At 47.3% G+C, this 27,120-nt stretch overlaps 8 protein-coding genes across 8 annotated transcripts; 5 read left to right on the forward strand and 3 right to left on the reverse strand.

The window, feature by feature from the left end:
- Positions 1-421: 421 nt before the first annotated feature.
- On the forward strand, positions 422-2,327 carry AIM9_3 (Altered inheritance of mitochondria protein, mitochondrial; the record flags this gene model as incomplete). The annotated part of the gene is made up of 4 exons (XM_031149137.1): positions 422-557; positions 610-894; positions 951-1,322; positions 1,396-2,327. The coding sequence occupies 4 exons, from the start codon at positions 422-424 to the stop codon at positions 2,325-2,327; spliced, it is 1,725 nt and encodes a 574-aa protein (XP_031006197.1).
- A 3,167-nt stretch (positions 2,328-5,494) lies between these two features.
- Positions 5,495-6,787, forward strand: LHYA1_G004176 (uncharacterized protein; the record flags this gene model as incomplete). Its single annotated transcript, XM_031149138.1, has 5 exons — positions 5,495-5,638; positions 5,701-5,805; positions 5,865-6,256; positions 6,305-6,372; positions 6,423-6,787. The coding sequence occupies 5 exons, from the start codon at positions 5,495-5,497 to the stop codon at positions 6,785-6,787; spliced, it is 1,074 nt and encodes a 357-aa protein (XP_031006198.1).
- Positions 6,788-7,093: 306 nt separating this feature from the next.
- On the reverse strand, positions 7,094-10,204 carry LHYA1_G004177 (uncharacterized protein; the record flags this gene model as incomplete). Its single annotated transcript, XM_031149139.1, has 4 exons — positions 7,094-7,101; positions 8,164-9,249; positions 9,308-10,004; positions 10,166-10,204. The coding sequence occupies 4 exons, from the start codon at positions 10,202-10,204 to the stop codon at positions 7,094-7,096; spliced, it is 1,830 nt and encodes a 609-aa protein (XP_031006199.1).
- A 138-nt stretch (positions 10,205-10,342) lies between these two features.
- On the reverse strand, positions 10,343-11,677 carry LHYA1_G004178 (uncharacterized protein; the record flags this gene model as incomplete). The annotated part of the gene is made up of 2 exons (XM_031149140.1): positions 10,343-10,515; positions 10,573-11,677. 2 exons carry the CDS (start codon positions 11,675-11,677, stop codon positions 10,343-10,345), a joined length of 1,278 nt encoding a protein of 425 aa, XP_031006200.1.
- A 6,960-nt stretch (positions 11,678-18,637) lies between these two features.
- rps-28_0 (40S ribosomal protein) lies at positions 18,638-19,041 on the reverse strand (the record flags this gene model as incomplete). Its single annotated transcript, XM_031149141.1, has 3 exons — positions 18,638-18,699; positions 18,833-18,916; positions 18,981-19,041. 3 exons carry the CDS (start codon positions 19,039-19,041, stop codon positions 18,638-18,640), a joined length of 207 nt encoding a protein of 68 aa, XP_031006201.1.
- A 613-nt stretch (positions 19,042-19,654) lies between these two features.
- HIS1 (ATP phosphoribosyltransferase) lies at positions 19,655-20,830 on the forward strand (the record flags this gene model as incomplete). Its single annotated transcript, XM_031149142.1, has 4 exons — positions 19,655-19,745; positions 19,802-20,359; positions 20,407-20,547; positions 20,595-20,830. The coding sequence occupies 4 exons, from the start codon at positions 19,655-19,657 to the stop codon at positions 20,828-20,830; spliced, it is 1,026 nt and encodes a 341-aa protein (XP_031006209.1).
- Positions 20,831-22,005: 1,175 nt separating this feature from the next.
- Positions 22,006-22,559, forward strand: LHYA1_G004181 (uncharacterized protein; the record flags this gene model as incomplete). The annotated part of the gene is made up of 2 exons (XM_031149143.1): positions 22,006-22,089; positions 22,146-22,559. 2 exons carry the CDS (start codon positions 22,006-22,008, stop codon positions 22,557-22,559), a joined length of 498 nt encoding a protein of 165 aa, XP_031006208.1.
- Positions 22,560-23,297: 738 nt separating this feature from the next.
- On the forward strand, positions 23,298-26,970 carry LHYA1_G004182 (uncharacterized protein; the record flags this gene model as incomplete). The annotated part of the gene is made up of 4 exons (XM_031149144.1): positions 23,298-23,482; positions 23,566-25,460; positions 25,509-25,763; positions 25,832-26,970. The coding sequence occupies 4 exons, from the start codon at positions 23,298-23,300 to the stop codon at positions 26,968-26,970; spliced, it is 3,474 nt and encodes a 1,157-aa protein (XP_031006211.1).
- Between the last annotated feature and the right edge of the window lie 150 nt (positions 26,971-27,120).

A 27,120-nucleotide genomic window follows, 5' to 3' on the forward strand; every position in this document is an offset into this window, starting at 1 on the left:
TCAAAGTAGATCGATGCTTGAGGGCGGCGGGAATATCTTTTGACAGACGTCTTCGACTAGGTCAAAAAAACAGGGAAGAGAGAAAACATTGTATCATGTTGGCGCCGCCCACAGAGCGGCGGCTAGAGAACAGTCTTAATGCTAGAAATAGCAAGTTGGGGTGGGGTTGTGGTTTGGTGAGCTTTTACCGGCGTCTCTTTTGGCGCTTCTTTTGGCGCTCAGGAGGTGGGATTTGGTCATAGGGTACGCTAGCACATTTGTAGCTTAGCACCTGAACCAGATTCTGCTTCGATGCCCTCTCAGCGCTCTATCGGCCGTTCGAACATTGTCGCACTGAAATGTGAGGGCTTTTCCACAAGTGTGTGTATATTCACATCCATTCTCTGCTCTCCACCTTCAATAATCGTTTCTCCTTGTAGCTATGTTAGGACGGCTGCGACGATTTTGTAACCCGGCACTCGCGACCCAGACCACGCACCCGGTTCTAGCGGCAACAACCAGCAGAAAAGCACTTCATACAGCCCCTTCTCTGGAAACTAAAGAATATCCACAAGACTGTGTGCATGATATACGCGCCATGAAGGATCTTGCTAATTGAATTCGCAACAGCGACTGATCCTTATCTCTATACTACCGGCCGCTGGCTGAATCGCGACAAGCTACAACGCGAAGCCCGTTACATCAAGTTCGACTTTCCCGCACTATGCGCAAAGGCTGTGAATGCATGCTCCGGAGCCACAAAAGTCATTCGGTATGAGAAGAAGGAGGGAGGTTTCAATAGAGCCTTCATTTTATACCTGGACAATGGATTGCGCGTCGTTGCTAGAGTACCCTTCCGTATTGCAGGTCCGCGAAGATTGGCCACCAACTCCGAAGTGGCCACTATGGCTTATAGTATGATGATGTCGCACTCAAAAGATTTTTGAGTCATCGGCTAATCCAATCTCCAGTAAGGTCCTTTACAAAGATACCCGTTCCAAGAGTCCTTGACTGGAGCGACGACGATAGTAATTCTATCGGCTCTGAATACATCATCATGGAACACGTGCCTGGAGTTCAGCTACATGAGAAATGGCATTCCATGAGTCCTCATCAACACATGCTGTGTGTCAAAAGAGTGACCTTTATGATGACTGAGATGGCAAAGCTTCTATTTCCGGCTTACGGAAGTCTATATTTCGCCGATGCGCCGATCGATCCGAAGTCAAAAATTGAATTCGTGAATGGTTTCTGCATCGGACCTCACTGTGGCACGCAATACTGGGACTGTAACGCTGGAGAGACTCGGTTCTATGAAGAGAGGCCTCCCAACAGAGGACCATGTAAGTTGATGCCTGTCCAGGAAAACCTTCACAAGATTGTATCCATGAACGATGTTAACGTGCCTTTCGTTAGGGACTGAACTACAATCCTATTGCTCTGGCCTGATTGATAACGGCTTCTCACGAATTCCAAGGGCCAACAATCTGGTAGATGAACTACCTTACCGCGGGTCCGTGCAAGAGCATCTCCGTCTCCTGAGCGTCAGCGAGAAAGTAATTACAGAATTGATCAAAGCCCCGATGATCCAAAAAGTGGCCAGTCCAACTTTGCTTCACCCAGACATCCACAAAAGAAACATTTACGTCTCGGAGGACGATCCTTCCTGCGTAACCGCAATCATCGATTGGCAATCTACCAGTATCGAACCTACATTCGTATATGCGAATGAGACACCGGACCTAGTTGAAGATCCCACGGCTGACATCCCAATATTAGAAAAGTTAATGTTATCACCAGGAGAACATCCTTCAAATGTGGATACATCTGAGGGATCTGTGGTAGAAGGTCCAGAAGAAGAATCAGCAAGGAAAAGACACGAGACAGATGTCTTGACATGCAAGAAAACCTTCGAAGTTATATTAATAGGCTACGCTCGAAAACTCCATGATGCCAGGGCAATGGATCAAACTCTGCTCAGGCCTTTCCGCTACTGCGATGCATCTTGGAGAGACAGCGCGGCGGCTCTGCGTCAAGAACTGACCGAGCTCTCGCAACGCTGGACCGAGCTAGGGCTTCCTGGGTCTTGTCCGTACCAACCTTCGCTAGAAGAGCTCAACGAGCACGCAAAGCAGTACGAGGATTTCGAAGGCATGCAGCAGTTGAAGATGTTCCTCAAGCGTGCCCTGGACGCGGATGCAGACGGATGGGTCCCCGCCGAGAACTGGGAAGTCGCAACGAAAGAGCATCAAAATATTTTCGCGCAGTGGATGGAGAGTATCAGGGATTCTGGGAGTAGTGAAGATCGTGCCAGAAAACTTTGGCCATTTGACCAGGTGAAGGGATAATGCATATTTCGGGCCTGGAACAAACCCCACCAGGCCAGTCGTTATGTAGAGGGTGCTCTGAGCGTTTTGATGGCATGACTTGATTGCTCTGAGAAAGGTGTTTGCGACAAGATACAATGTATACATACCCTCTTGTTCCTACTTATTGGCGTTCTCAGCCAGCTCAAATTAGAACGATGAGCGTCTTCCAGTTCAAAGCGTTGCCCCTTTTATGATGCACCACCTATGAACCTCCAATCTTAAGTTAGGGCTAGGGACAGCACCAACAGGCTCTTGACCGAAGATCACCCTACCACGGTAGTCGTATCGTTCCCTTTAAAACGAAGGACACCGAATTCCAGCTCCGCATCGATGCAGGCCATTACGACGCAAATACAAGGCAGCTCAACATCGTGTTGCAGGTTAACTCACAGGCTAAAAGTCCGGCAATGAAAGACTGGATGAAGACAAATTCAACTCACGGACAGCTTGCTACTGCATCGTTTGATACCAGTGCTAAGGACCCGGCCGCGGAGTATGTTAGGGTACTAAAGGCGCTGGAGGAGGCTGTGAAGCAGAATCTCGGATCGTGATTTGGTAAGACAATGCGATGTAGATCTGATTTATGGCAAATCTGTTTTTGGCTAGCCGCATATAGAATAAACGTCCATGGAGAAAATTCATTGTTGTATGGTAACCATCAACCGTCCAGTTGGTAGCATGATGGCCACAATATATATGTGTCTGTCTGTACGTGCAGTGTGTCACTGTGAGTGGCTCAGCCAGGTTGGCAATTCGAAAACTCGAACCGTTCTGCTTCAACTATAATATCTCGCCACATATCAAGTCACGAACATGAAACCAAAAATAATGAGTATACAAAGCTGCGAGAAATCTAAGACGGCTTTGCCGCAGCCGTCAGAAACATGCCAGCAGAAGTGGTGGGCCCCATGATATCGACATCTATACTCATGCGGGAAATCTGGTGGTACAGGCGCTTCTCGAAGAGCTGTCGGTATTAGGGGAAGGAACCGACGAAGCAATGCTCACCACTTTGTTTTTCGTCTGGTCAAGCCCGATGATGCCAAAATATGCTTTCCAGAAACGAGGACAGGTAATCAGCAAGGTCTTTAGTTGGATCATTGTTCATCACGCTGTTGCTAAGTCTCCGTTCGAGTTTTTATATATACCAGTATTTACTCCTACATGAAACTGCACTTCAGTTCCGCTATTAATGTCTGTCGCTGCACTATATTAGCTGAAATTTAGCATGAAATAGTCCGGTGCCAAGTTAATGCATCTACTTCTTACTAACCTTGTTTTAGAGTTTAGAGTAAGTAGAATAGCTTGAAAAGCTATTTGAATTCAACTTCGTATGATAATAGAAATTGTTCCTATAACATCTTTGGAAACACGTACCGGTAGTCATATTAACATAGCTGTGTCAATGCCATTAACCTTTCTAGTTAAGCCAACTACTAATCATCAATTAGAACGCGTATAGGGCTCTTTCTCTACTCTATACGCGTTAGATTAGGTTTGGAGATGGCCGTATAGCACTATAAGAGTTAAGCTTTTTTTTGAAAGCGATCTTCGTAGCACATTCTAATACTCGCATTTTTTTAAAGACGGTCTTTACTCGATGGAAAACTGGGGCGAAAGAGCCCTATTCTGCGGATTTACATCAAATGAAGAGAGTTGGTCATATATGCGGGATATGCACTTTCCAGGCTATTCCAAAAAAAGGCGAGTCCGATCTTAGGTGCGGGGCGCTCACGTTTACTGGAAAAATGAGTGGTTAGGGTGAACCTTGAAAAGAGAGTACTTACAGTATGGAAACGCCACCATGATCCACTGGCCACGTAGATCTTTAAGATCCGAATGCGAGATTGATAGATATCGGGTTTCACTACACGTGGATGCAGATCTCCGATCCACTGATTGTTATACCCCGTAAATCTAGCAGATTAAGTACAAATAAATGCTGGAATATAGTTCTGCAAGAATAGAGTGAAGAAATATATCCACTCATTGCATCTCAATATAAGGTCCCATTTGAAGAACGACTTTAAACTTGTATTTTTCGATAATACACCTGCAATTTTGGGTTCGCCTGCTACTCGATTGCGTTTGCTGTCACGTAGATCTTTATCTTAGTGCAAATCCCTAGCACCGCAGACCTAAGCCAATTCTAAAGTGAAGCTTCTCAGCTACGATGAAGCTCTTCAACTTGAAAACTTCAAGTACGTAGGGCGGAACAGGGTATAGAGTATACGTAAATACTCGTAATGGACACTATCGGACCTGAGCCAAAATGCTAGTATGTATGACTAGCATGGTCCTAGTGCGACCCGTATGCATGCTATGGCTTCTTGGAACGAGCTGAGGCGTGGCGTTCTCCTAGTTGACGCAAAAAGGGGACTGTGCGTTACACCCAAGCTACACATTTCATACACTGAAAGTTATTTCTAGCGGAGTATAAAGTCTTAAAGGTTTAATGGCTTGGTTGCGAATACTTCCAATATCAATCACGAGACTTTATTAGTTTGCAGAAACAAAAGTGATTGAGTTATGGTTAGGAATTTCAAATTTTGAGGCACGAAACTCAGCGACCTCTTCTCTTCCCCGCAGTCCATAGTCCGTGGTTCCAGACGGGTCGCTTGGATCCACCACTCTATGGCATTCCGCCCATATCAGGGGAAGACAGCGAGGACGGCACGGCTGGGAGTGCGGTTGGAAGTCGACCTAGAACGTGGAAACGGAATATGACTCTGTCGATACTTACCCTATGGCGGAAAGCTTCTACTTTGTCATAGCTTTTTGATGAATCGATAGGCGTTTCAAAATTAGTTCGGGGCTCTAAGGCCTAACTAACAACAATTCGAGATGGACTAGGGATGCTTTCCCCGACAATGGCGCTAAGAGCCAAGGTAATTAAATGGCTACTAAAAACTACTATAGCTTAACCCCATATTCTAGCCATTCGGCTGCGCTCCGCGCTGGGTTCGATGTCTCCGGGATCAAAGTTGGGCTGGAAGTAGACTGCGAGAGAAGCCCGCGCTCTCCTATTTGCACTCTGTACGTAACAATGTGCTGCGCTTGATCGATCCCATATAAGGTTTGCAGGGCCCGGCGGGTTCCTATTTCCTTGGACTTTTGCAATGTAAAGTTTCGTGCTATTTTCAAAGATGCAAAATAGGGGGCCAACGCTGTTGGCACTTACTATTGCTTTTCTTGTTGTTACATGGGTGACGGTCGGTTTGCGATGCATTGTGCGTGTAAGGATCGTTAAGGCGTTGGGATTGGATGACTATCTGATAGCATTAGCACAAGTAAGTCATAACCATTTCACGAGAGACAAGTTATATAACGTTACTATATTAATTAGTCATAGGTTGTCTTTACTGCTCTCTGTATTTGTCTGATTCTTGCTGTTCATTATGGCACAGGACGTCATAATGCCGATGTCACCGCCGAAAATGCTATAGAAGCGATCAAGGTTTGTCTCAAAAGCCATGGTTTGCATGTTGCAAAATTCATCTAACTAGAGTAATATAGTACCAAACCCTCGCTGAACTCTTCTATATCCCGGAAACAGCAATTATCAAACTATCTGTCGGCTTCCTTCTCTTGCGCATAACACCTAACGGCGCGAAAGTGTACCGCTATATTATCTTCACCTCGATGATAATTCTATCACTTTGGACAATCATCTCATTCTTTATTGTTCTTTTCCAATGCTACCCCGTGTCGTACGCATGGGATCAAACTTCTGGAAAAGGGACTTGTAAAGATGCCATTGTAGTCGTGAATGCGGCGTATGCGTTCTCGGCTATGGACATCCTATTTGACTGGGGTTTTGCATTGCTGCCTCTGCCTATGCTATGGGATATCAAGATGTCGCTGCAGGTAAAGATGTCGTTATTATTGATTTTGGGATTAGGAGTTTTGTAAGTCTACCCTCGCTGAATCTCCAGTGTATAGACTAATGGTTTCAGCGCGAGTACTGCTACCATTGTTCGTTTAAAGTATGTGATAGAACTTGCAGACGTCAACGATAACCTTTGTATGTTCTCTCCTCCCTAGCCTTTTCTCTATGCACTAATTACTTTATAGACTCTCCCTCGGAAACCCTGGTTTGGACCTTAGTCGAAACTGGTCTGGCAATTATCGCCGCTTCTATCGCAACTCTCCGCCCACTCTTCAGACGCTTTCATATCCCCGGTTTCTATGGCTCCGGCCCCCATTCCAACTCTCATCCTCGACAAAGGACGACCACTGGGTACATCCAGAGTTATGATTTGGGATATATACGGAACGCGGAGACTAGGACAAATACAACGCATATCCGCGCGACAAGCGAGGGGAATACTAGCCAGGAAAGTATTCTCGATCATGCGAAGAATAAGAAGGAGGGTATCAGCAAGCAAACAGATTTCGTGGTTAGTTATGAGACTGGGCCTACGCCGGAAGAGAAATGATATGGATAGGCGGGTGTTATATTTTGTAATTCAACAGTGTCGCCTCAAAAGTATATTCCTGGAGGACTTTTTCTCATTGGCCCAGGTTATGCAGACCGTAATAATACTTCTAAGAACATCAAAATCCCCCTTTGCCTACCTATATCAGCGACAAAATTTCGAGGGTTTACCTCCGTATATATAAAGCTATATGCACAAATCACTCTTCGCTCCCTGAGTGAGTGCGGTTGCCAACCCGTTACAGAGTCAGCCCATATAATAATACGAGGACATCTGTATTTATGTTTATCTTATCTGGTCTGCAAATCAGTCGACTATACTGTAAGCCCTCCCTAGCAGACGACCTCGCAACGGATTCTTTCAGGGCGCATCTCCTAGCCTAAGCGCTAACAACTCCCGCGCAGACGAACCGACTAAAGATCGCTGCCTCTAGCCCTGGTTTCTTATTCAACGTTAAATTCAGGAATTGATTAAGAATTGATAAATTTACCAAGACTAGGATCAACTCTAACCACGGTCAGCACCAATTCATCAACACAAGGAATTGGAAATGTCGCGCAGCCCTATTCGGCTCCCTATCTCACTGCTATAATTGGAATCAGAGAAGGAGCGAAATCGGTTCCCCGCTTCCCATCGGAGTATCTCTGGATAGGAAGTCGCGACTCGTGTCAGAGACCAAGGTGTCGGGAGACTCGGCATCGAGGATATTCGCCGACCGCTTGCCACCGAAGTTGAAGAGAGATAGGTGAAGGGAATGGGTGGGAATGAGAACGAAGACTCGAATGTTCTTGGACCGTTGTTACCAAGTGTGTCTGCCCAAGAGAAATTGAAGTGCAAGAGCTGATTCGTCGAGGAGGTATTTGAGAGCAGTGTTGAAGATTCAATACGAAGATGTTCATTGACTGGGCTGTAATAGAACCTGCAGCCCCGAAGGCCCGTCATCTTTCCCTTAAGTTACGAGAATCGCTCTTGGGAGGTCAGCCTGAAGTGCCCCAACTGGAGCGTGAGCGTGGTTGCAAGCATCAGTTACGTTCCATGCTCTCTGCTCGAATGGGACGAAAACTTTGATATGAATGGATTGCGAAGGCACAAGATAACTCTCAAAGACGCCAAATCTTCGTTAAATTTGCCAGGAATGGACGTGAGAAGCATATGGATTCACAGGATCGAATTCATATGATACAAGGCAGAAAGCGACCGTATATTCCCGAATGATACCTGAGGAGTGGATAGCATTACTGGATCAGAGGAAAGAAGCCGAAAGGAAGCCACCAAAATTCTCCATCACTTCAACAACACAGTTTCTAGACGCACTGAAATCAAAGAAAAGCCGTCAAACTACGATCTACCGTTCGTCTGATACTGCTCATACTCACCATAGTATTGATCATCTTCTTCAACATAGTCCTGATGTCCGCCCTCCACCTCCTCATCCTCATTCAGGGGATATTCCTCGTTGGAGAAAGCGGCAGGGCTTGGACCACCTGTCGTTGTGCTCCATGCCGAATACCCAGAATCGTCTCGTCGGTCCAGCGCTGGCTTGGAGCGTGGGGTTACTTTGGAGGGAGAGCCACGGGCACGGAGGCGATCATTCTCCGTTTGTGCTGTCCTTTGCGGTGCTGGTCTCTGTTTCGGTCGTGATTGTGACTCCTGCTGTGGAGCACCAGGAGGCTGATATTCCGGTGGAGGCCTGTAACTAGGCCGCGGTTGTTGGCTCGGGCGTCTGTCTCGGAGTTGCCCCGGACCAGCTGTATATCCGGCAAATTCTTGTCGGGGACGACGAGCCATTGATGGATTACCCTGACGTTGAGCCCTCTGGAATAGTGGATGGTATGAGGGCCCTTGGTCCCCCTTATTAGGATCATGATCATCGTCTCGAGTCATATTTGTTCGATTGAGATCACTGTCAGTATAGCCTTGCATGGCACGGAAGAGGTAACGTTCGAACTTCTCAATGACCTTGGCAACAATCTCGAAATGCCGAAAGTCTAATGTGGATGCGGCCTGCTGCCCACTGTCAGCTCCCTTGTTCTCGGCATACGCATCAATATCGGCATCGTTGTCTTCCCAATCATCCAATGAAGTCCTCTGGAGGTCAAAGTCCGCAAGTGAGTGGGCAATCTGAAAAGCGTTCCGGATTTGTCTCCCGTTCCAGCGCTGGCGAGCCCCATGATTGTCATAGTGCCATTCCGCGTAATCCCTGATGGTGTCGACGTCAATTATCAGTTCGAGCCGCTTAGGAGCCTGTGGGCCCTTGGCGTTTTGAAGCTCTTGCTTCTCCTTTTCGATATCATAAAGCTTTCGGATATTGACCTCGAAGATTGCTAGGGTTTGCTCCTTGCTCAGTGGCGGGTAATACAGGCTGACGTGGATGCGGGATTTGAAAGCTTCGTCTAGGATTCCCACCCGATTCGTGGTTAAGAAGAGAATGCCACTATAGTACTCGAGCACCCGAAGGAACACTAGGAACATGTCAGCATGATTTTAAAATAGTAGAGTACCTTCAAGCCAGATACTGACCGGACACGAGGGCATTTCGCTGCAAGTCGTTATGTTCTCGCCTAGTCAGGAAGACATCGGCCTCGTCAAGCAATAACACACAATCCCAGAGATGGGCCAGACGGAAGATATCTCTGAGAGAATCATCAACTTCTTTCGGAGAAAACCCAAGATCACCGCATGTGATGACAAACAGGGGCTTCTTGTTGGCTTGAGCAACGGCCTCAGCCGTGGCTGTTTTGCCCACGCCAGGAACGCCATGGAGAAGAATGAACAAGCCAGAGCCCTTGGCTCGAATCAAATCCTGATTCAAGCCAGCATTTGGTTGATCCTTCTGCAGATTTTGCTTCCTGAAGTGTGCTTTCACCAAAGACTTCACTATGCGCTTGTGCTCATCATCGATCTTGAGGTCTCCAAAGACATTCTTTGGTGCCGGAACGTTGTGTACTACCTCGACGTCGAGCATAACGAATTTGCGCTCCCGAAAAGCGTATGCGACAGCGCGGCGAGGCAACAGAACGAGATCGTCTTCTTCAAGTTCCGTTACATATGTGGCTTCCCAAGTCTGGAGCAACTTGCTCTGTTTCTTGTGGCGACTTTTCAAGTAGTTGCCAACCAATTCATTTCCTCGCGTGATTTCTTTGATCTCTCCAAGCATCTCGGACTGTGGTCCGTCCTTGAAACATCTAATGAAGAGTACATCATCTCCCGTCGGCCACTAGATCATGGGGGAGTTAGTTATTTCCTATCCAAGAAGGTTTCGGGAGTAGAAAGAGCTTATGTTTCCAGTTTGGGAAGTATGTAAGGAGTAGTCGGAGTACATAAGACGAAACATGATGGAAGGGGGTAGGGTAAAATCAAATAGCCAGTTTTCCTTACGTCACTGTCGTCGATTGAGGAATCGAGGAATGTTGGCATCTTGATAGATGTTTTTGCCTTATACCCCTCGACGAAGTCAATGATGACATCCCCTTCAATGTGCTCAGGGTCATTTCGCTCTGACTCCGAGTCTGAATTCCCGTCTTGTCCATTTCCGGTCGGTCCATGGGCAAGCGTTCAGCCGTCGTAGTAGAGATGCCTTTTTCTTATTACCCTCTGAAATGCTATTCCCTGAGCATGAAGTTCGGTTTTCATCTTGTCGCAGTCCTTGAGAAATCGCATTGGATAAATTTCGAGTGTCGTAATGTCCTGTTCGCCTTCGTAGTATTCAATTTGCCATGTGCGTTCAACTGGTCCATATTAATGTCCATTGTAATCGATATAGTAGGCAATAAGATCCAGTTGACGATTGGCACGCGGCTGCCCAATAGGCTGAAAGTCATCGGGATTATCATCCAGCACTGTATCGAGCGTCTTGCTGTAAAGTCTCCACGCAGTTTGATACATCTTGACCCCGTCTTGCTTCAATGAATTCGATTTTGGAGGAACGTAGAGAAGCTCGCCAGGTTGGAAGTACATATATAGATCCAAGAAGCGAACCCGACGGTGAGTATTGGTTGCAGCTTTCTCCCAATCCGGCATAATATTCTCTTCCACGAACTGAACGTACTTTTTAAGATGTCGGAGCGCAATGACGGAGTCTGTGATCTCTCCAGCGATGGCATCCTCCGGATCCATGGGTCCGACATTATCATTCAGTACAAAACCATCCTCGCTTTCGGGGTCGGAGATGTCCCTAGTATCGTTTTCATTGGCGTCCTCCTCGATCAAACGCTCGGCCTTGATTTCCACGTCAAGTTTGGCTTGTGTCCTTTCAACGGCTATTGCTTTTTCAACGCTTCCCTCTACATTAGCCTTTCCCCATCTCTTCTCGAGAATTTTGAGGCACTTCTTCACTTGCGGCAGGAAGTAATAGAACGTCCGGAAAGGGCGGAAAAATACTTGAGGTTTGTGGATACTCCAAGTATCGTCGTGACCAGTGAGACGTGACAGCAAAAGAACAATCGGTGGCGACTGTATCCGAACACGTTGAACCCAAGTAGACCCAGAATGGACCTTAGACGTCACCGACCTAGCGTTTCGATTCTTCACGGGTCTTCGCTGCTTTTCTTCTTTCATGATCTCGTTGGGGAGCTGTTTGTGGCCTCGGAGCACTTCGATGATCTCAAAACCCTCCTTTGGGTTGTACCGGTTCTTGAAATGTTCGAAGTCGAGCCATTTGACGTCGACGACTTTGGGAATCTGCTCTTGCTCTTCTGCCCATAGCTGTTCCTTCGTTTTGGAATCGTCCTTTTCATCTTTCTTCTTGGGACTGTCTGACAGTTCTGCATCGTCTTTGGTTGAGTCGACGGGGACATCCACAGGGTATTCCGTAGGGGAGACTAGGTCTTCTACTGGGGCTGGGGCTGGGCTACTGGACACCTCATCAACGGCATTGGGGGGGTTGTCCATGCTGCGCTTTACTGAGTGAAGCACCTGGTAAACCTATATTGATCAATTCCGGAACGGGCCGTGAAATCATAAAATGTTGTGAGTTGTCAAAGTATGCTCCAGAAGCTGGGTCAATGGGTCAGTTAGATATCCTGGTGAGACTGAATGCAAACCTAGGGGAACAACGCTGACATACAAGCAACAGTAACAAGAAGGGCGCGTTCGACAGCCAGAGTACACGTCTAGCAAATAACAACCTTTTGATGATTATATTGACTATCGAGCAACTTGATTAGAAATTGACGAGGCTGCGTTGCTCTTCCTGCGGTTTGTAATCACAAGCATTGCCAACCACCGAGAATATGAAATTCTCTTTAGGCTGAACACAATGCGAGGAGTAAGCAAGCTGAAGATATGCAATGAGACAGTAGCATCTGCTACTATTGGCAGGCGAGCCGATTTCACAATCCTGCCCGCAGGAGTTGATACTCCATACTCGACGACAAAAGACCAATGCGATACCTTGCAGATGTTTTGGACGTCGCTATTGCCAGTCTCGGTGGTCCTATGTCAATTGATCTGTGCTGTGTGCCAGCACAGAGACGCCCGATCCTATGTCAAACCCTGCGCTTCCGCCCTGGCGTTGCCTGGGGTTCGGAAAAGAGTGGGTTTTCGGAAAGGTGTGGGGGCGGTTGGATCCCATAGGAGAACACTTGAATACGGTATTTTGCGTTGCATACATTTCTTGCGGAGAGCTTACTACAAGGACCTGCAAAGACAAGTGGTTCTTCGCAAGGCGTCTGATAACCAGCCGTCCTGGACACGCCGTCTCCAAGTGCACATTGTGTAGCAACATTCTTGAGATCAGTGGAGAGGTTCATGGCCTTCGCACCCTTATACTTGCCATCATCATTCTTTCTCGACCTCAAAAGTTTTTAGAGTAGCCTTTGGAACTTCTCAGAGTCTGAAAGGTGGACAGTGGCCAACTTCTTATTACAAGCCATGTGTTCAAGTTGGGAAAACCCCGGCACACGAGAGGTCACGACAGCTGTGGCCTTCATTACCTCTGAAGCTCAAAAGGTTCACGATGGAATGGGAGGTTCATCCCAATTTGATCATGAAATTGTCAAATTTGTGCCCCCGCAATTTCAGCCTTACTTGTAAGTGCATTCGACTAAGCAGAGGCAGCCTAGGTACTCGTACTTGCAAATCATAGACTAATGTACAAAACTAGGCAATTGGCTCAAGCTTTGAAATTTTATATACCCAATACCCTGCGTATTCCATACGAAGGAGACAGTGAAAATTCGTGGGACAAACTTGGGGATAGGATCAATCAGATGCAAACTAAGTACAAGGATAGTACGGACGGGTTCTGGCACAGGCTTTGGTATGGTATAGGCGACGCCAAGGACGCAATCGACCCATGGGTCTCCCTGATACCAGAAGCTTACGGACTTGCTGTTGTGAAGACAGGTCTCGCTGTGGTCTTCAAGGTTCGTCTCACATGTCCGGCGCTGCATGACCGACTTCTTGAGGAGTTTTAGGACTCACTTCTACCAGGTTGCCGGAAAATCGGCAGAAGCAAGAAAGAACATCTTTAAAACGTTCAACGGATTGCGAGATGCTCTCACCCGAGCGAATCCTACAAAAAGGAGCTTTCGAGTTAATCAAGAGGTCGACAACTGTGCGAATGAGCTTTATCAGGCCGTTGTGGATTCTATCGAGGATATGATCCTCGTGACCTCCAAGGAAAGAACGAACTGTAAGTAACAAAATGAACACCAACTCAGTGGCAGTAAGCATGCTGATCTTGATGCAAGGGCAAAAGTTCATTCCAAAGTTCAAACATAAGGAGCAACCTCCTGATACTGACACAGTTCTGCAAAAGGTAATAGAGGCCACCAACAAATTTGAGAGAGCCCTTGGCATAGCTCGAGATCAAGCTATTGAGGGTACACAAGTGGTGACACAATATACCGCTATCAAGGCCAACAAGATTCATCTTGATGTGAAGAAGTACGGAGGTGAGGTCGGCGAGATCCATGGCCATATGAAACAATTGACGGTTGGCGCGACCTACGTAAAGAAAACAGTCTATGAGAACGCTATACTCCTGAAGAGTGAGAGCGAGAAAAACGAATTATTCCGTCGGGAGCTACAGTCCGACTCGCTTGCGGACAAAATTGCTGGCGCACTCCATAGGAAGCAGCAAATTGCAGCGCAGGGAACTACGCGAGGCATATGTGAGCATGCAATGCAGAATGACCAGCTTGTCACCAGAAACGAGCTTTTGGAGCTTCTTTCTGAAGTATGGAGTAAGTGAAGAAAAAGGGCGCCGAAGCTTCAAAAGCCACACCTTCGCTGACTTGTGAACTTACAGAGAATAACGCCAGGACTTCCAGGCCAACACAAGAACGGGCCAACAATGCCCGAAAGCATAGAGCACTTATCAGCGTCGATCGGTTCTTCCAAGTTCTTGCCCAAGCAGACTTCACTAGGGGCCCGCCAGTCGACCTGGACCAAATATTCCAGCACCCCAACCATGACTTTGACCGCGCTCTGATGCAGAAGAGTAGATTCTCAACGTCCATCCAGGGTCAAGTCCAGTCACTGCTACGACATAATCGCTTTCTTCAATGGATGAATAAACATGACCCCGATATGATTCTTGTCGACGCCAACATTCGCTCAAGTGGTCCTGGGATGTCGGCCATATCGGTGTTCTCAGCCACGTTCATCGCGGGAATGGTCAAAGTCCACCCAGATGAGGTTGTGGCTCACTTCTTCTGCAATTTGCATACGGCTACCAGCGATCCTTGGCATGGTCCGAATGGACTTGTTCGTTCTCTCATCGTGCAGCTGTTGATGAAGCTGGAGAGATTGAAGATCCTGAACCTGGACTTCATCAATGATCGAAGGTACCTGAGAGAGCTTGAGCAGCATAATTTAGCCAGTCTCTGCGACATTCTTTGGTCACTTCTATACCAATTTCCGGCTGACACCACGGTCTACTGCATCATCGACTCAATTTCATATTTTGACAAGACATTAACACTCAAGGACCTGGAGATTGTCTTGGACTGGCTGCAACGCATTGTTAATGACAGTTCTCTGGTTCCCATATTCAAGGTGATGATGACGAACCCCATGTCAAGTACGACAAAGATGAAGGAGCTGCTGAATTTGCGAGAGTATCCGACTCGACTTGTCAACTTGTCCCCGAATAACCTGATCCCCATGGGGATGTCAAATCACACGATGGAGAGTCACCTTTTGCGACCTTCAACTCCAACACCGCCTATAATCAAAAGGGAAGTGTTCGCAAATTCATATCGCGGAAGTTATGGGGATGGTTTTGATGAAGGGTGGCAAACGGATTGACGGGAGGGTGTGATTCGGTGGAGTCTTTAGCTAAGTTTAAGCGTTACGGCCGGATGCCTCAGTGTACCTCAAGAAATAAGAGATCAGTTATCTTGTTTAAGGCTTTGAGACTCAGGTGCTATGCTCTCGTCAAGAATTTGCTGATGATCTTTGAACCACGTCTGTCTCTGGTTTGGTATTCAGATGTCGTCTCCAATAATTCAGGGGATCTCGCCTAGATTTAGCGACTTAGCCCCTGAAGTCTGCATTGACATCCTTGTGGCAGTGGCGATATATGGTAAGCGATATTAAATTGAGGAGTTTGACTCGTAAATATTATTAAATTCATTATAGAATTCAAGGGTGTCGATGCCCTAATCCGGACCCTTACCTAGGTCCTCAATTTCCCCTGCTCCTTTTCGAGTTGCTCCGGATATCGACTTGATCTGCTCAGGGGTTCTATCAAGGGCTAGTGTCAAGGCGTTGATGATCTACGTATGGATCATTACCAAAATACTATAATAACATAGAAGGTATTTAAAAACATGTCATTTGACGTACCGATGGTTAATGCTAATCTGACGACTTATATATCAGGATCCAACTACGGAACTTAGTCTATATAGCCTGACTCGCATGTTTCTATGTGTTTTTCGCGCTTTGCTACCGGACAATACGCCTTGAACTATATATCACTTTAAATCTATTCTATAAAAATAATTAACGCGTCCAACTCAGATAGTTAAATCTCTTATCAACAATCATACCTTTTCACTGCCCTTTTCTCGCTTAGTAAGTAGACCTGCTCCTGGAGATGCTATTTGGTCCTATCGAAGGGGAAGGTTTATAATTATTTACCGAGAGCGTAGATTTATCCACCTAGCTTTCAAATACTTCGACGTGTTTTGAAGCTATGCGTGGAGTAGTCGTGCTTGTGTCGTACTTTTAGGTGTTAACACCAAGCCAAAAATCCTGCAAAGGATAGACGAAAGCGGCATTCAATATTTAAAACTTACATAGCTTTATTAAACATAGAAATATAGCCTCCGGTCTGTCTGTAGCTCTGAAAGTCGGGCACTATAGAGACAGCTCTATACAGCTAAATGTCGGCGGCATCTTCATGCGACAGACTACAATTCAATGCATAAAGACAAATAAATAACAATACTAATCCTCAACTCTTCAGCCTTGCCGGTGCTCCATGCCAGTCCTGAATCGAGATGGTTAAAATTTGACATCGGTGAACCTTAATAACTGAGAACATTTCTCTCCATTATCATATTTATCTCATCAATCTCATCAACCCTAGCTAAATCATCAGATATTCTTACCTGCTGAAGAACTGACCATGTCTGTAAATAGAAAATCAGACACTGCCAACGGCATACGAAAAATCCAGCCGTATCGTGCTCCGTGTAATCTAATGAGTCGCACAGCAGACGAGCCCCCTCCCGCCTTTTCTGTGCATATGTGCATAACGTACAAGGATGACCACGTGCAGTTCATCCGAGCACAGCTCGGGCGTAACGCCCGCAAGTACAGAATATGCCTTGCAGCTGCTCGAAGAAGAAATATCGTTGGCTGGCCAAGCTATGCGAGGGAGACCTAATAAGCGTGCCGTTGCAATCCATCCCGAGTTCTGGGGTATACTGATAGGGAATACGAAGTGATTGATTGGTACTCTATATTTCTTGTCAGCATGTAAAGGATGCAATGCCCTCGCACGAAGAATCAGCGCAAAGCATACGGACTAGCCAAGATCTTTCCAAGCCCACCCCATGTCATATGCGCACTTGAAGTCGCAATCGGAAGCTCCTCCGCTGCCGGGCCAGCGTAAAGTCGAAGGATCCCAAAGGCCAAAAGCCAAGAAAATTGAATACGCGTACATGTGCACCAAAGGTATCACATGGGACCCACCCGAGATCCTCCTGTGCAACATCCCGCAAATAGATCCCGCGGATAGATCCCGTGTATGAAGGTGGTGCAGTCCAGGCCCAGGTCCCCGTTCAATGGGATCTGTGCAAGTGCTCTAGAGGAGCCTCAGGGTTCGCCCGGTGTGGTTGTACAAATGTACGGATGTCCGGAGTACAACTAGGGAAAAGCTTTATGCAATGGAATCTCAGCAAAGAGTCGTATATGGAATATGTACTTTGGTTCATGGCGTGTAAAGCGTATATTGGTAGGTATGTAACTGATCCAGAACATGCAATGATACCTTACTTGCATGAATACCACGTGGGAGTGTCTGTACCCTGTGTAGCATTGAAGATGCAAGCATAGAAACCATGTACTGACAACATAGCCACACATGTACAAGGCACGCAAACACCATCCAAGTGAACGCCATCAGAGCTGGAAAGAAACGCAGAAATGCAGGTGTAGCATTCACGGTTACATTCAAAGCTGATGCTAAGGATTGATATAGGCAGTAAGAATTATCATGCGGGTAGGTTAGCCCCAAGAAATGCCTGGCAGGACGTGGCATCCAAGATGAGATGCAAAAGTTGTCAAGGGTTACTTTGCGCTGAGCTTCCCTGTAGGGCTTGGAAGGGTACTAGATATGGCCTCGAATTTGAATGCCCTTGATTGATCTGTGTCACTTTGACTAAAAGGCAATAACGGGCTTTATTTTCGTACGCTTCAAAAAACAATTATAACTCGGTGATCTTGAATCAGAATACGGAGTTCGCTACCGCCGCATAAAAACATTCCATGAAAGTGAGACGGCTTGGCATTAAGGGTCATCGCTGGATGACTCCCTTCGTATCTGTGCTGGATTTTTCTCCGAAAACCATTGAAGATAGGCTAAAACCCATAATATAGCTAGCCGTGAGCGTAGTCGCTGCAAGATGACAAAAGTTCTCATTGTAAACAGTTATAAGCATCTTTCGTATCAAGACCCTGATCAACAAATATCTGCAAGCCATCCCATGAAGCAGAGCCTCTCCATTCATCCGACGAAAAGAAATGAGCGAGACCTGGTGTTTGAGAGTGCTGGAAGCTAAACGCTAAGAGTCCTGAATCCCCGAAGATTGTTGTATCTGAATGTGAGGTTAGGGAAAGGAAGAAGGGGAATCGGGGAAAATGCTAAAAGGAATAACTGCTGGATTGCACAGAGCAACAGAATGTGAGCGAATGTTTGGGCGTAGTCAAAACTAGCTCAAATTTGCCTCTGCTCTACCTAGGTAGTTTCAGGGAGACATTTGGGAAGACAGGAGCTACCAACCCAATGCTCGTTCGTGTTGCAAGCAGTGCGCATCAGACCCTCAGTGCACTTGCAACATGTCCAATATGTAACTGTACTGCAGACAAATCCTTAATATGGGCAGCTGCACTTTCCTACAAGCTCCCCCCTCTGCAACCTGTCAAACCTGGGTTTCCTCGAGGCCAAATTACAGTCTTTCACAACCCTCCCAGGAGCATAGAAGCATCACACTAGATCAACGTATCCGGTAAGGCAACGTTTGTAGAAAGAGCTTTGTTGTATTTGTTTGTGTCTGCCGAAAGTCGCCTTCTTTAGTTCCCTCCAGCCAGCAGATATCTCAGTATACAATGCCCAGCGTGCAGCAAACGCTTGCGCCAATCAATCAAAACCCATTTTCCTACCAACAAGCAACCCTATCTCAATCTTCGGGCTTCACGTTCGGACTCGAGGAGGCAGAGAATGTCGTCTTCGCGGACTGTAGGGGATTCATTAGCAGCTCGTCCTTGCATTTAGTTTCAATTCTTCCAAGAAAATCATCCACCAGTCGAAGAAAATCACAATGTTGTAGATTTGGAAGCGCTCGGAATCGCAGTATTAGAAATTCGTACCTGGGCCTTTGACGTTGCGGATAATGCTTCTGGTGGTATCGTCCATGAATTCGACTCTGACTTGAGTGACACCTCCACGGGAACCTATATGCCATCAGAACCCATCCTTATTTTTCCTATTTCCCTCGTTTGCGAAGCTGGGACATACCGGTACGGCCCAAAACACGAGTGACCTTGACGAGCTTGACGGGGACCTTTGAGGATTCCATGATTGCGATCTGCTGCTTGTATTAGCTTCTAGTCCTGGATTCGATATCGATGCAACTGACTGTATGGATGCGCGGAGAGGGATTCTTTTGTTGGAGTTGTGGTGGTGGAGTCAAAAGTTCGCTGTCGACGTCGGGAATTCTTCAATAATTTTCGTAGTGTGCGATTTCAACGTCTATTTCTGCACTAGTCCCAGAAACCCCTAGCTCTGGCCACTTTTCCCTTCTACTTGCGACATTAAAGCAGCGACAACGTGGGGCAATGCAATGACTGCACCGCGAGACCGCAAAAGAATTTGTTTAGTACTTGGATGCTCTGCACAACCGCAACCATACACTACCTAACAAATACTTCACTACTGCAACCCCAACCTAGTCAATCCCACCTTTCACCGCGAATATCACTCTTTCAATTGATCTCTTGCATCTGCATTGCAGCTTCTACGGTGTTTAATCCCGAAGCACTATATTCTCCTGGATTGTCAGGGACTGGGCGAGAAGTGGGCGACCCCGCCATCGGACACGTTCACTTGCATTGCATTGAATAACTTTACCTGACTCACAATGGATCTCGTAAATCAGTAGGACACTTCCCTTCTTCTTCACTAAACTCACAATGCCTCTATTCGAAGAGCCCTCTCATTTCGAATTCTCAGCTAACAAACCACAAAGCTTAGAAGGCAGACTCCTATTTGCTGTCCCCAAGAGTGAGTCAATGCCCCCAATATCACCAGCCTTTCAGTAGACTTACATCCAATTACAGAGGGAAGATTACTCCAAGCAGCACTCAATCTCCTCGAAGGCGCAGACATCCAATTCCGTCGCGAATCCCGTCTCGACATCGCGCTCGTCAAGAACCTCCCCATAGCCCTCGTCTTCCTCCCCGCAGCCGACATCCCCACCTTCGTCGGCGAAGGACGTGTCTCCTTGGGTATAACCGGTCGCGACACAGTAGCTGAACATGAGGCAGCTGTAACGTCAGCCAGGCGAGAACGAGCCGAGTCAAGTCAGTCTACACCAATCGAAACAGATACGCAATTAGGATGCGAGGAGGTTATGGATTTGAGCTTTGGGGCGTGTAAACTAGAAGTCCAAGTTCCGGTTAAAGGGCAGTATGTCACGCCTTCAGATCTGATTGGGAAGAATGTTGGCACCAGCTTTGTGCACTTGGCGGAGGAGTATTTTGCGGGGTTAGAGAAGGAGGCCGATGCCGCAAACGGGGAGGGGAAGAGGAAACTGAGGACTAATATCATTGAGCTAAGTGGGAGTGTGGAGGCTGCTTGCGCTTTGGGGGTTGCGGATGGGATTGTCGATCTAGTTGGTGAGTTCCCCGTCTCCAATCCAAGTGCGACTGCTAATTAGAAATAGAATCCGGAGAGACGATGAAAGCTGCTGGTTTGAAAGCCATTGACACGGTCGTATCAAGTGTAGCCGTTCTCATCAAGTCGAAACACCCCTCAAATCCAGCACTAGTCGATCTCCTTGCCTCAAGAATACGAGGAGTCATCAGTAAATTCTCTCCCCACTCCCTTTCCTGACCGTTCTAACAACAACAGCCGCCCAACAATACGTCCTCTGTCAATACAACGTCAAACGAACCGACCTCGTCCAAGCCGCCAAAATCACGCCCGGCAAACGCGCCCCGACCATCAACGCCCTAGAAGAAGAAGGCTGGATGGCGGTAAGCAGTATGGTGGAGAAGAAGAAGATCGCTACGGTCATGGATGAATTGACTGCAATGGGTGCAACAGATATCTTGGTGCTGAATATTGCAAATACGAGAACTGATTAAGAACCTCAAATAGAGTGAGGGTGTGTGACGTTTGGATGAATACCGGATGCAAAATGGGAACATATGATGCTTTCTAGGAGTTGATTTGGGGAATAGACAAGCACGATGATTTAGAAAAGAATATAGATCACGGTGTTTTCAAGGTTCGGAAGGTCATGCTATACACTCATTGTTCTCCCTCTTTAGTACTCAAGTCGGAAGTGGTACTGTAATTACCCTGCTTCGCCAGCTCGGCTACAGTACACCTGCCAAAGTGCCAACAGACATTGTCCTTCCAGTCCACTTCTTTAACGACACTGCACTATGGCGAGCTTTAGCTTGCATTCAATGCTTGTTCTTGACGAGTAATTTTTCCTCACATTCATATTCGCTTAATTTAGCGAAGCGACCCTGAATTTGAGAGCTGAATTGGATTGGGATGGTCGCCCACTTGCAAGAGTGCCTCTCGTAAACTTCAAGAGAGACCTGGCATTATGTATACAATGCGTCTAGAGAAGAGGAAGCAAAGTGAGATGTCAAATTCATCCTTCATTGCCATAAGACCTTTACACCGGACGTAAACTTTATGGCCAAGGGGCTGAAGTGTTCCGCGTTAGTCCCTCTTCCCCCTTTTTACCCCTCATTAAGCGAAGCCCCTCGTCATCCGTACTCGTCCGTACCTTATATTTGAAAAAGGCAAAAGCAAAACAAATGAACTGGTTAGTTTCGGGGATAATGCGAGTACCTGTGTATGAACCTGGCAGTCTGCAAAGCTGCCAAGCTGCAGGAGAAAGCGAGGCAATTGTCTCTATAAATCAAACAATGCATTCCGTAGGAAGAAAGAAGGTAAATGGTAGAGAAAAGAAAGAAATGCCATAAATGATAGCATAGAAGTAGGTACAGAACACATCTCCCCAAATAGAATACAGCTACTTGAAGTGTCGATCTAGTCCCAAAACAACTCTCACGATGTAGTTGCAAAAGGGCTGGTTGTCAATGTCAATACGCGTATTCCTGTGGCGCTTGCGGTGACGTTTCCTTGGCACTTCCTCCGCCACTGCCGACATAGCCTCGTCCTCGCCCTTGAATATATATACTTTTACTCTCCCATTCAACCATGATTATCTTATACAATACGTCCAGAATATCTCTCTGTGACGTCTGCAACGTATAAAACAGACAAGCACAAAGGAATCATGTCGTCGCGACCACAATCACCACCCAATGGCATGCGCGCACCTCCCTCCCCAGCAGCGCCCAAGGAGAGCGCAATATCTAGAGTAAGGCCCTTCCACTCCTCCAATTGATGGAGAGGAATATACTTACAAAAACATAGCTTCTCATAGCACCTCTAACATTCATCTCCTTCCTCCTCAGCCTCGCGCTGATCGATTCCCGAAACCACGCCCTGCGCACTCACACGCACAACAATGGCCCATCGCCCCCGTTCGCCCGTGGAAAAGCACTCATCCACTCCCTGATCTTCAAGCGCGTACCGGACCCAAGTCCCTACTCCTATGTTAGGTCCCCAGATGCAAAGAGTGAGAGGGGCAGCGGGGATGGGAATGTGGAAGGTAAAGAGCAGCCGTGGCATTGGCATACGAAGCAGCGCAAGATGATGAAGGCGGAGATGGACGATGCGTTTCGGATGCGGAAAAGTGTCATGGTGTTTTTGATGCTTGTGGGGGTGGGCATTGCGGTTGCTGTGGGGGTTCTTGGGAGGTGGATCTTGCGGGGTGTACTGCTGTAGAGGACGACAACGATTGATGGTAATGGTACGCGGGTGTTTGCTAAGGGTTTATTTTGGCTGAGGTATAAGATATGATAATTTGGATTAGGCGTTTGGGGTTTGATTCAAACAAGGTGCAACAGCTAGGAAAATGATATATGAAGGAACTATTAGGAGTTGGAATCTGGGGTTAGTAAAAATTGTAGAGTTGAACAGCTTATTTCTTGCTTTGCTTGTTCATTTCGATTGGTGTATTTAGGGTTCAGGAAAGCATAAAAGAGAATGAATGTAAAGAAAACGCTTCATAGATCTCATATATATAAAACTCGAGGTCGCACAAACCCCTGTACAGGGGAGGGGTTAGCGAATGTGCAAGGATTGATATTGCGAAGCAAACAAATGTAAAATCAAGAGAGAAAAAGCAGGACTTTGAATTCAGTAAGAGGTGTTTAGAACTGTAGAGAGAGAGTGTGTGTATTTATCCATAAATAAAAGTAATGGCCATAGAAAACCGCCCTAAGCTAGCCCCGGAATTTATCCCTTTCTATCTTATCGGGCGGTGAGCCGATATCAAAATCCGCGTCGCGTGTGAAGCTCCGTGAAGCTTTAATTCACCTTTGCTTTTTCTTACTCCACCTCTCCATGTCTACCGTGACATCTGAACTTCAATGCTTTCTCTAACCTACATGCGATACAGCCTGCTGCAATCGCCAGTAACACATCTTGCTTTTGCTCCAACATAGCAACCCTTTTCTCGCCATGGCCATGCCAATGGGACCCCCGCAACTTCCTGGCTACTCGCTGAGAGTACAGCTCTATTCACAGAACGCGCACGACTTGGCCGACAAGCCCATTCGATGTTTTCGCGTTGTCACGTCTCCCGATAGATCGATCCGAGAGTTCTGCGAGGAAGCTTCAAGAATTCATGAAATCAATTACGGAGAGTACGTCCAGTTCTCAGTTTGTTGCGCCGCGACCATAGATCGACTCTCTAAATTGAGCTTTGCTGACCTTCTGCCTTTCATAGACCTCTTGCCGTCAAGAAATGTCAAGACGACCAGGAGTTCGACGTCACCCAGAGCGAAATACTAGGAAATCTCTTTGCGAATGCAGCTACCATACGCGTTATTAGAGCTTCACCAACTCCGGGAGTCCGCGACTCTGTCCCCCCAACCTCCGCTCTTCGTTTTGAACCTACAAGTCGCAAGAGAGGCAGAGAAAGCACACCTGCAGGCATTGCATCGGCGCCATCGAACTCGTACAAGTTGAATAAGAGACAGCGATTGACATCTCTGAACCCAGATCACCCTCTACCGTCCCGCGAAGGTGAGCCGGAGCGGGGTGAAGTTCCCTCAGAAAACGGCCGCATACCAGATATTAATGTCATCCCTTCTTCGCAAGAAAGTGTTATTCTTGGTACAAATCATGGGTTAAACGGCACTTCACGACAAGTAAGGCCCAATCTTTCTCAAATCCCCGAGACACCCTCTCCGTCTCCCCCTTCGTCTCCGTCGCCTCCTCCATCGTTCAATGAGCAGCCATACTATGAAAAACATCCAACTGATCACCAAGGTCGAAAGCCCGCAAATTCCAACCACGAAAACTCAAGTCACAACTCGGAAGCAGATAATTCTAGTCCCCTCAAGCAGGCGTCGGCTCGAGCACAGTCTCTTGGTGCTAGCCAATCGAGGGCGAAGAGCGCCAGCTACCACATCCAGAGAGCTACAGAGCGAGGCACGTCGGTTTCTACTGCAGCCACAAGTCCACTGTCTACGGACCTTCATCGCCCAGCAAGAAATGGCTTGACTCCCGGAGACAAGCGCAACACATCTGACTCTAGTTCTGATAGTAATAAGCAAAATGGAAAGCGGAATTCAAGATCGCCAAATGAGGATAGCATCTATGAGAACATTGTCTCCGAGGATGATTCTGCTGCTATTTTGAATGCAACAAAAGCGACCCTGAAGCTCAAAAAAAGTCAAAGTGCTGGCTTGCAGGGTATGGAATGGGCTAATAATCGGTTTAATACCCCTCCTAACGGTCGCCGAACCTCTCGAGGCCCAGGAGCAACGCCAGGAGAATTGCCTCTCACGCCCAGCAGTAAGGAACGAGAACGTAAGCAACGGGACGCCAATGATGCTAAAGAGGCTCGACAAGCAGCAGCTCAGGCTGCGGAGCAGCGAAAGCGCGAGGCTGAGGAGGCAAAAGCTGCCGAAGAGGAACAAGTTGCTCGGCAAAACCAGGCAAGGAGGGAAGAGCAGGAACGTATCGATGTCGAGACTTTCAAGAGAGAAGAGGCGGAACGGGCTGCTCTAGTAATTGCGAAAGCTGCTCGCTTGGAGAAACAACGAGCAGAACGTGACAGGAAGCAAGCAGAGGATCTCCAAAGGAAAGAAGAGGAACGACGTAAGGAGGAGGAACGGCTGGAACATCTGAAAGGTGCGAAACAAAAAGAGGATGCCGAGAACATTTTGCGAAATAAAGCAATGGTAGCAGAGGCGACGCGAAAGCGTAAAGAAGAAGAAAGAATCCGGGGCGAAGAGGTTGCGAAGGAAAGGCCATCTTCTCCTCAACTAACAAGAAAGTCCTCGCCCGCTATCGTGCCAGGCTCCGTTTTGCGACGTCCATCATCCTCAACGTCGCTTATTCCAAGCGGAAGGAAGTCGTCTCTTAAGCCGTCAATTCGTTCGTCACAAGCAATTGCTAGCTCATCTCCATCAGCACCGACTGTCTCGCCGGAAAGGACAACCAACGGTGTGAATCTTGGTGCTCAGATGCCTAAGACCCGACGAGTATCATTTGAAGAGCCACCTAGCAAGGAAACTCCCATACGACCCCCTACCAGGATTCTTCCTCCTGGCAGAATGGCCATCCCAGTTGTGCCAAAACCTGTGACTACTAAGCCTGTGCAGAAAGTTCAAGGTAAGGAAGTCTTTTCACTTGGAGGACTTCAGCACTAACAATTCCTAGCAGTGCCTCTCGAGAGACAGTCGCGAACTCCAATACGCCCACCTCCTACGTTAAAGAGGCCGAGCAACGATCGTAGCATAACGCCCGTAGTACCGCCAAAGGTTGCCGAGACACGAAAGGAAGTCGTTCCTCAGGCTGTCAAAAATAACTCACCCCGGAGAGAGCTTAACCCCAAAGAAACTACCAACAAAAGCACACCCCCGATTGTTCCAGCGGCCAGGAAGATTGCGACACCAGTTCAACCTTCAACAAATGGTATGTCATTTCACAGATCATAATGCCCACCAACATTTTTAGTATTCACATACCCTAACGAACTCTAGCTAAAATTGCCTTAGAATTCTTGCGATCGATTGAGCCAACCGCCAAAAAGGCTACCGATGCAGAAGAATCATCTGATGGTGATTCTAATGAAGACATTCCCAGCAAAGTTAGCTCGTCTAAAGCTACTTCAAAGTCACCAGCTCAATACAAAGACGAAGCTCCCACTCGCCAAGCAGCCCCGGAGTCCGAATCAGAAGATGAGCAGGAAGAAGAGGAAGAAGATGAAATAGCTAGTAACCGCTCATCGACCCGCGATAGCCGATCACCTGTTGTCTTCAGTCAACACCCAGGGGGGGCCGTAGCCGGAAAATCAAACCGCTCCGCCACGCCTGAGTCTGTAAGCGAATCTGAGAATGATCGTGAAGTCGAAATCGATACTTCAGAAGGTAGCCATGATGGGATCGACAGCGAAGCATCAGACGGTGAAGAGGCCGACAAAGTCCCGGAATCCAGCCCAAGTCTCCCCAGACATAAGCCCACCGCTAAGCCTTCAGGGCCTGCATTCGATCAAGTCAATAGTAAGAAACTCACTACCGAAGAAAGAGATACTTCAACAAGTACGCAGGGAGAAATAGACCAACAACTAACCTCATCTATGTACGAAGTTCGCCGAAGCCCACCGAAATCATTCCCCTCATCAAATCGGCCATCTTTACAAGTCGGTGCTAGCCTTCAAGCATTAAATTCGCGAAAAGCAGCCTTTAGCTCTTCGACAGCGCGAAACCCACCAGCCTCACAACAGCAAGCTCTGAAAGAACCATCGGGCTCTGAGGGTGAATCTGAGGAGGACAGTAACGACGACTCGGACTCAGATGATGACGAAGAAACGGCTAAGCGTCTTACGTCTGCCCTCTCAAGATCTTCACAGCAAAGAAACAAACCTCAAGCCAAACCTGCTGGTTCTGATGCCGAGAGCGACGACGCGGGCTCTAGTTCGGACTCCGATGCAGGAGAGGATCTAAAGGCGCAAATGCGCGACGAACTGGCTGCGAAAATCGCGAATATGAATAGACCTGATAGTCAGAAGAGCTCGGGGAGCAGTGTGAAAAGCCCGAAGGTGTTGCAGGGTTCGCAGCTGAAAGAGAAGAAAAAGGATCGGTACATTAGTGGACAGACATTCTCGCAGCCCTCGTTGTAATTATAGTATCATAAGAATAAGGATACTTGTGAGTTGGATCGCTTGCTCCGCGATGTAATATTTGTATATCTTAAGCGGAATAGATAGTGCACACATTGGTTCTGGTGGGATTATAGGAATCGAAGATATATAAATACCAGTCTTTCGTGC

The sequence above is a fragment of the Lachnellula hyalina genome, assembly GCF_007821495.1.
Source record: "Lachnellula hyalina strain CBS 185.66 chromosome Unknown contig00049, whole genome shotgun sequence".
Classification (NCBI taxonomy): domain Eukaryota; kingdom Fungi; phylum Ascomycota; class Leotiomycetes; order Helotiales; family Lachnaceae; genus Lachnellula; species Lachnellula hyalina.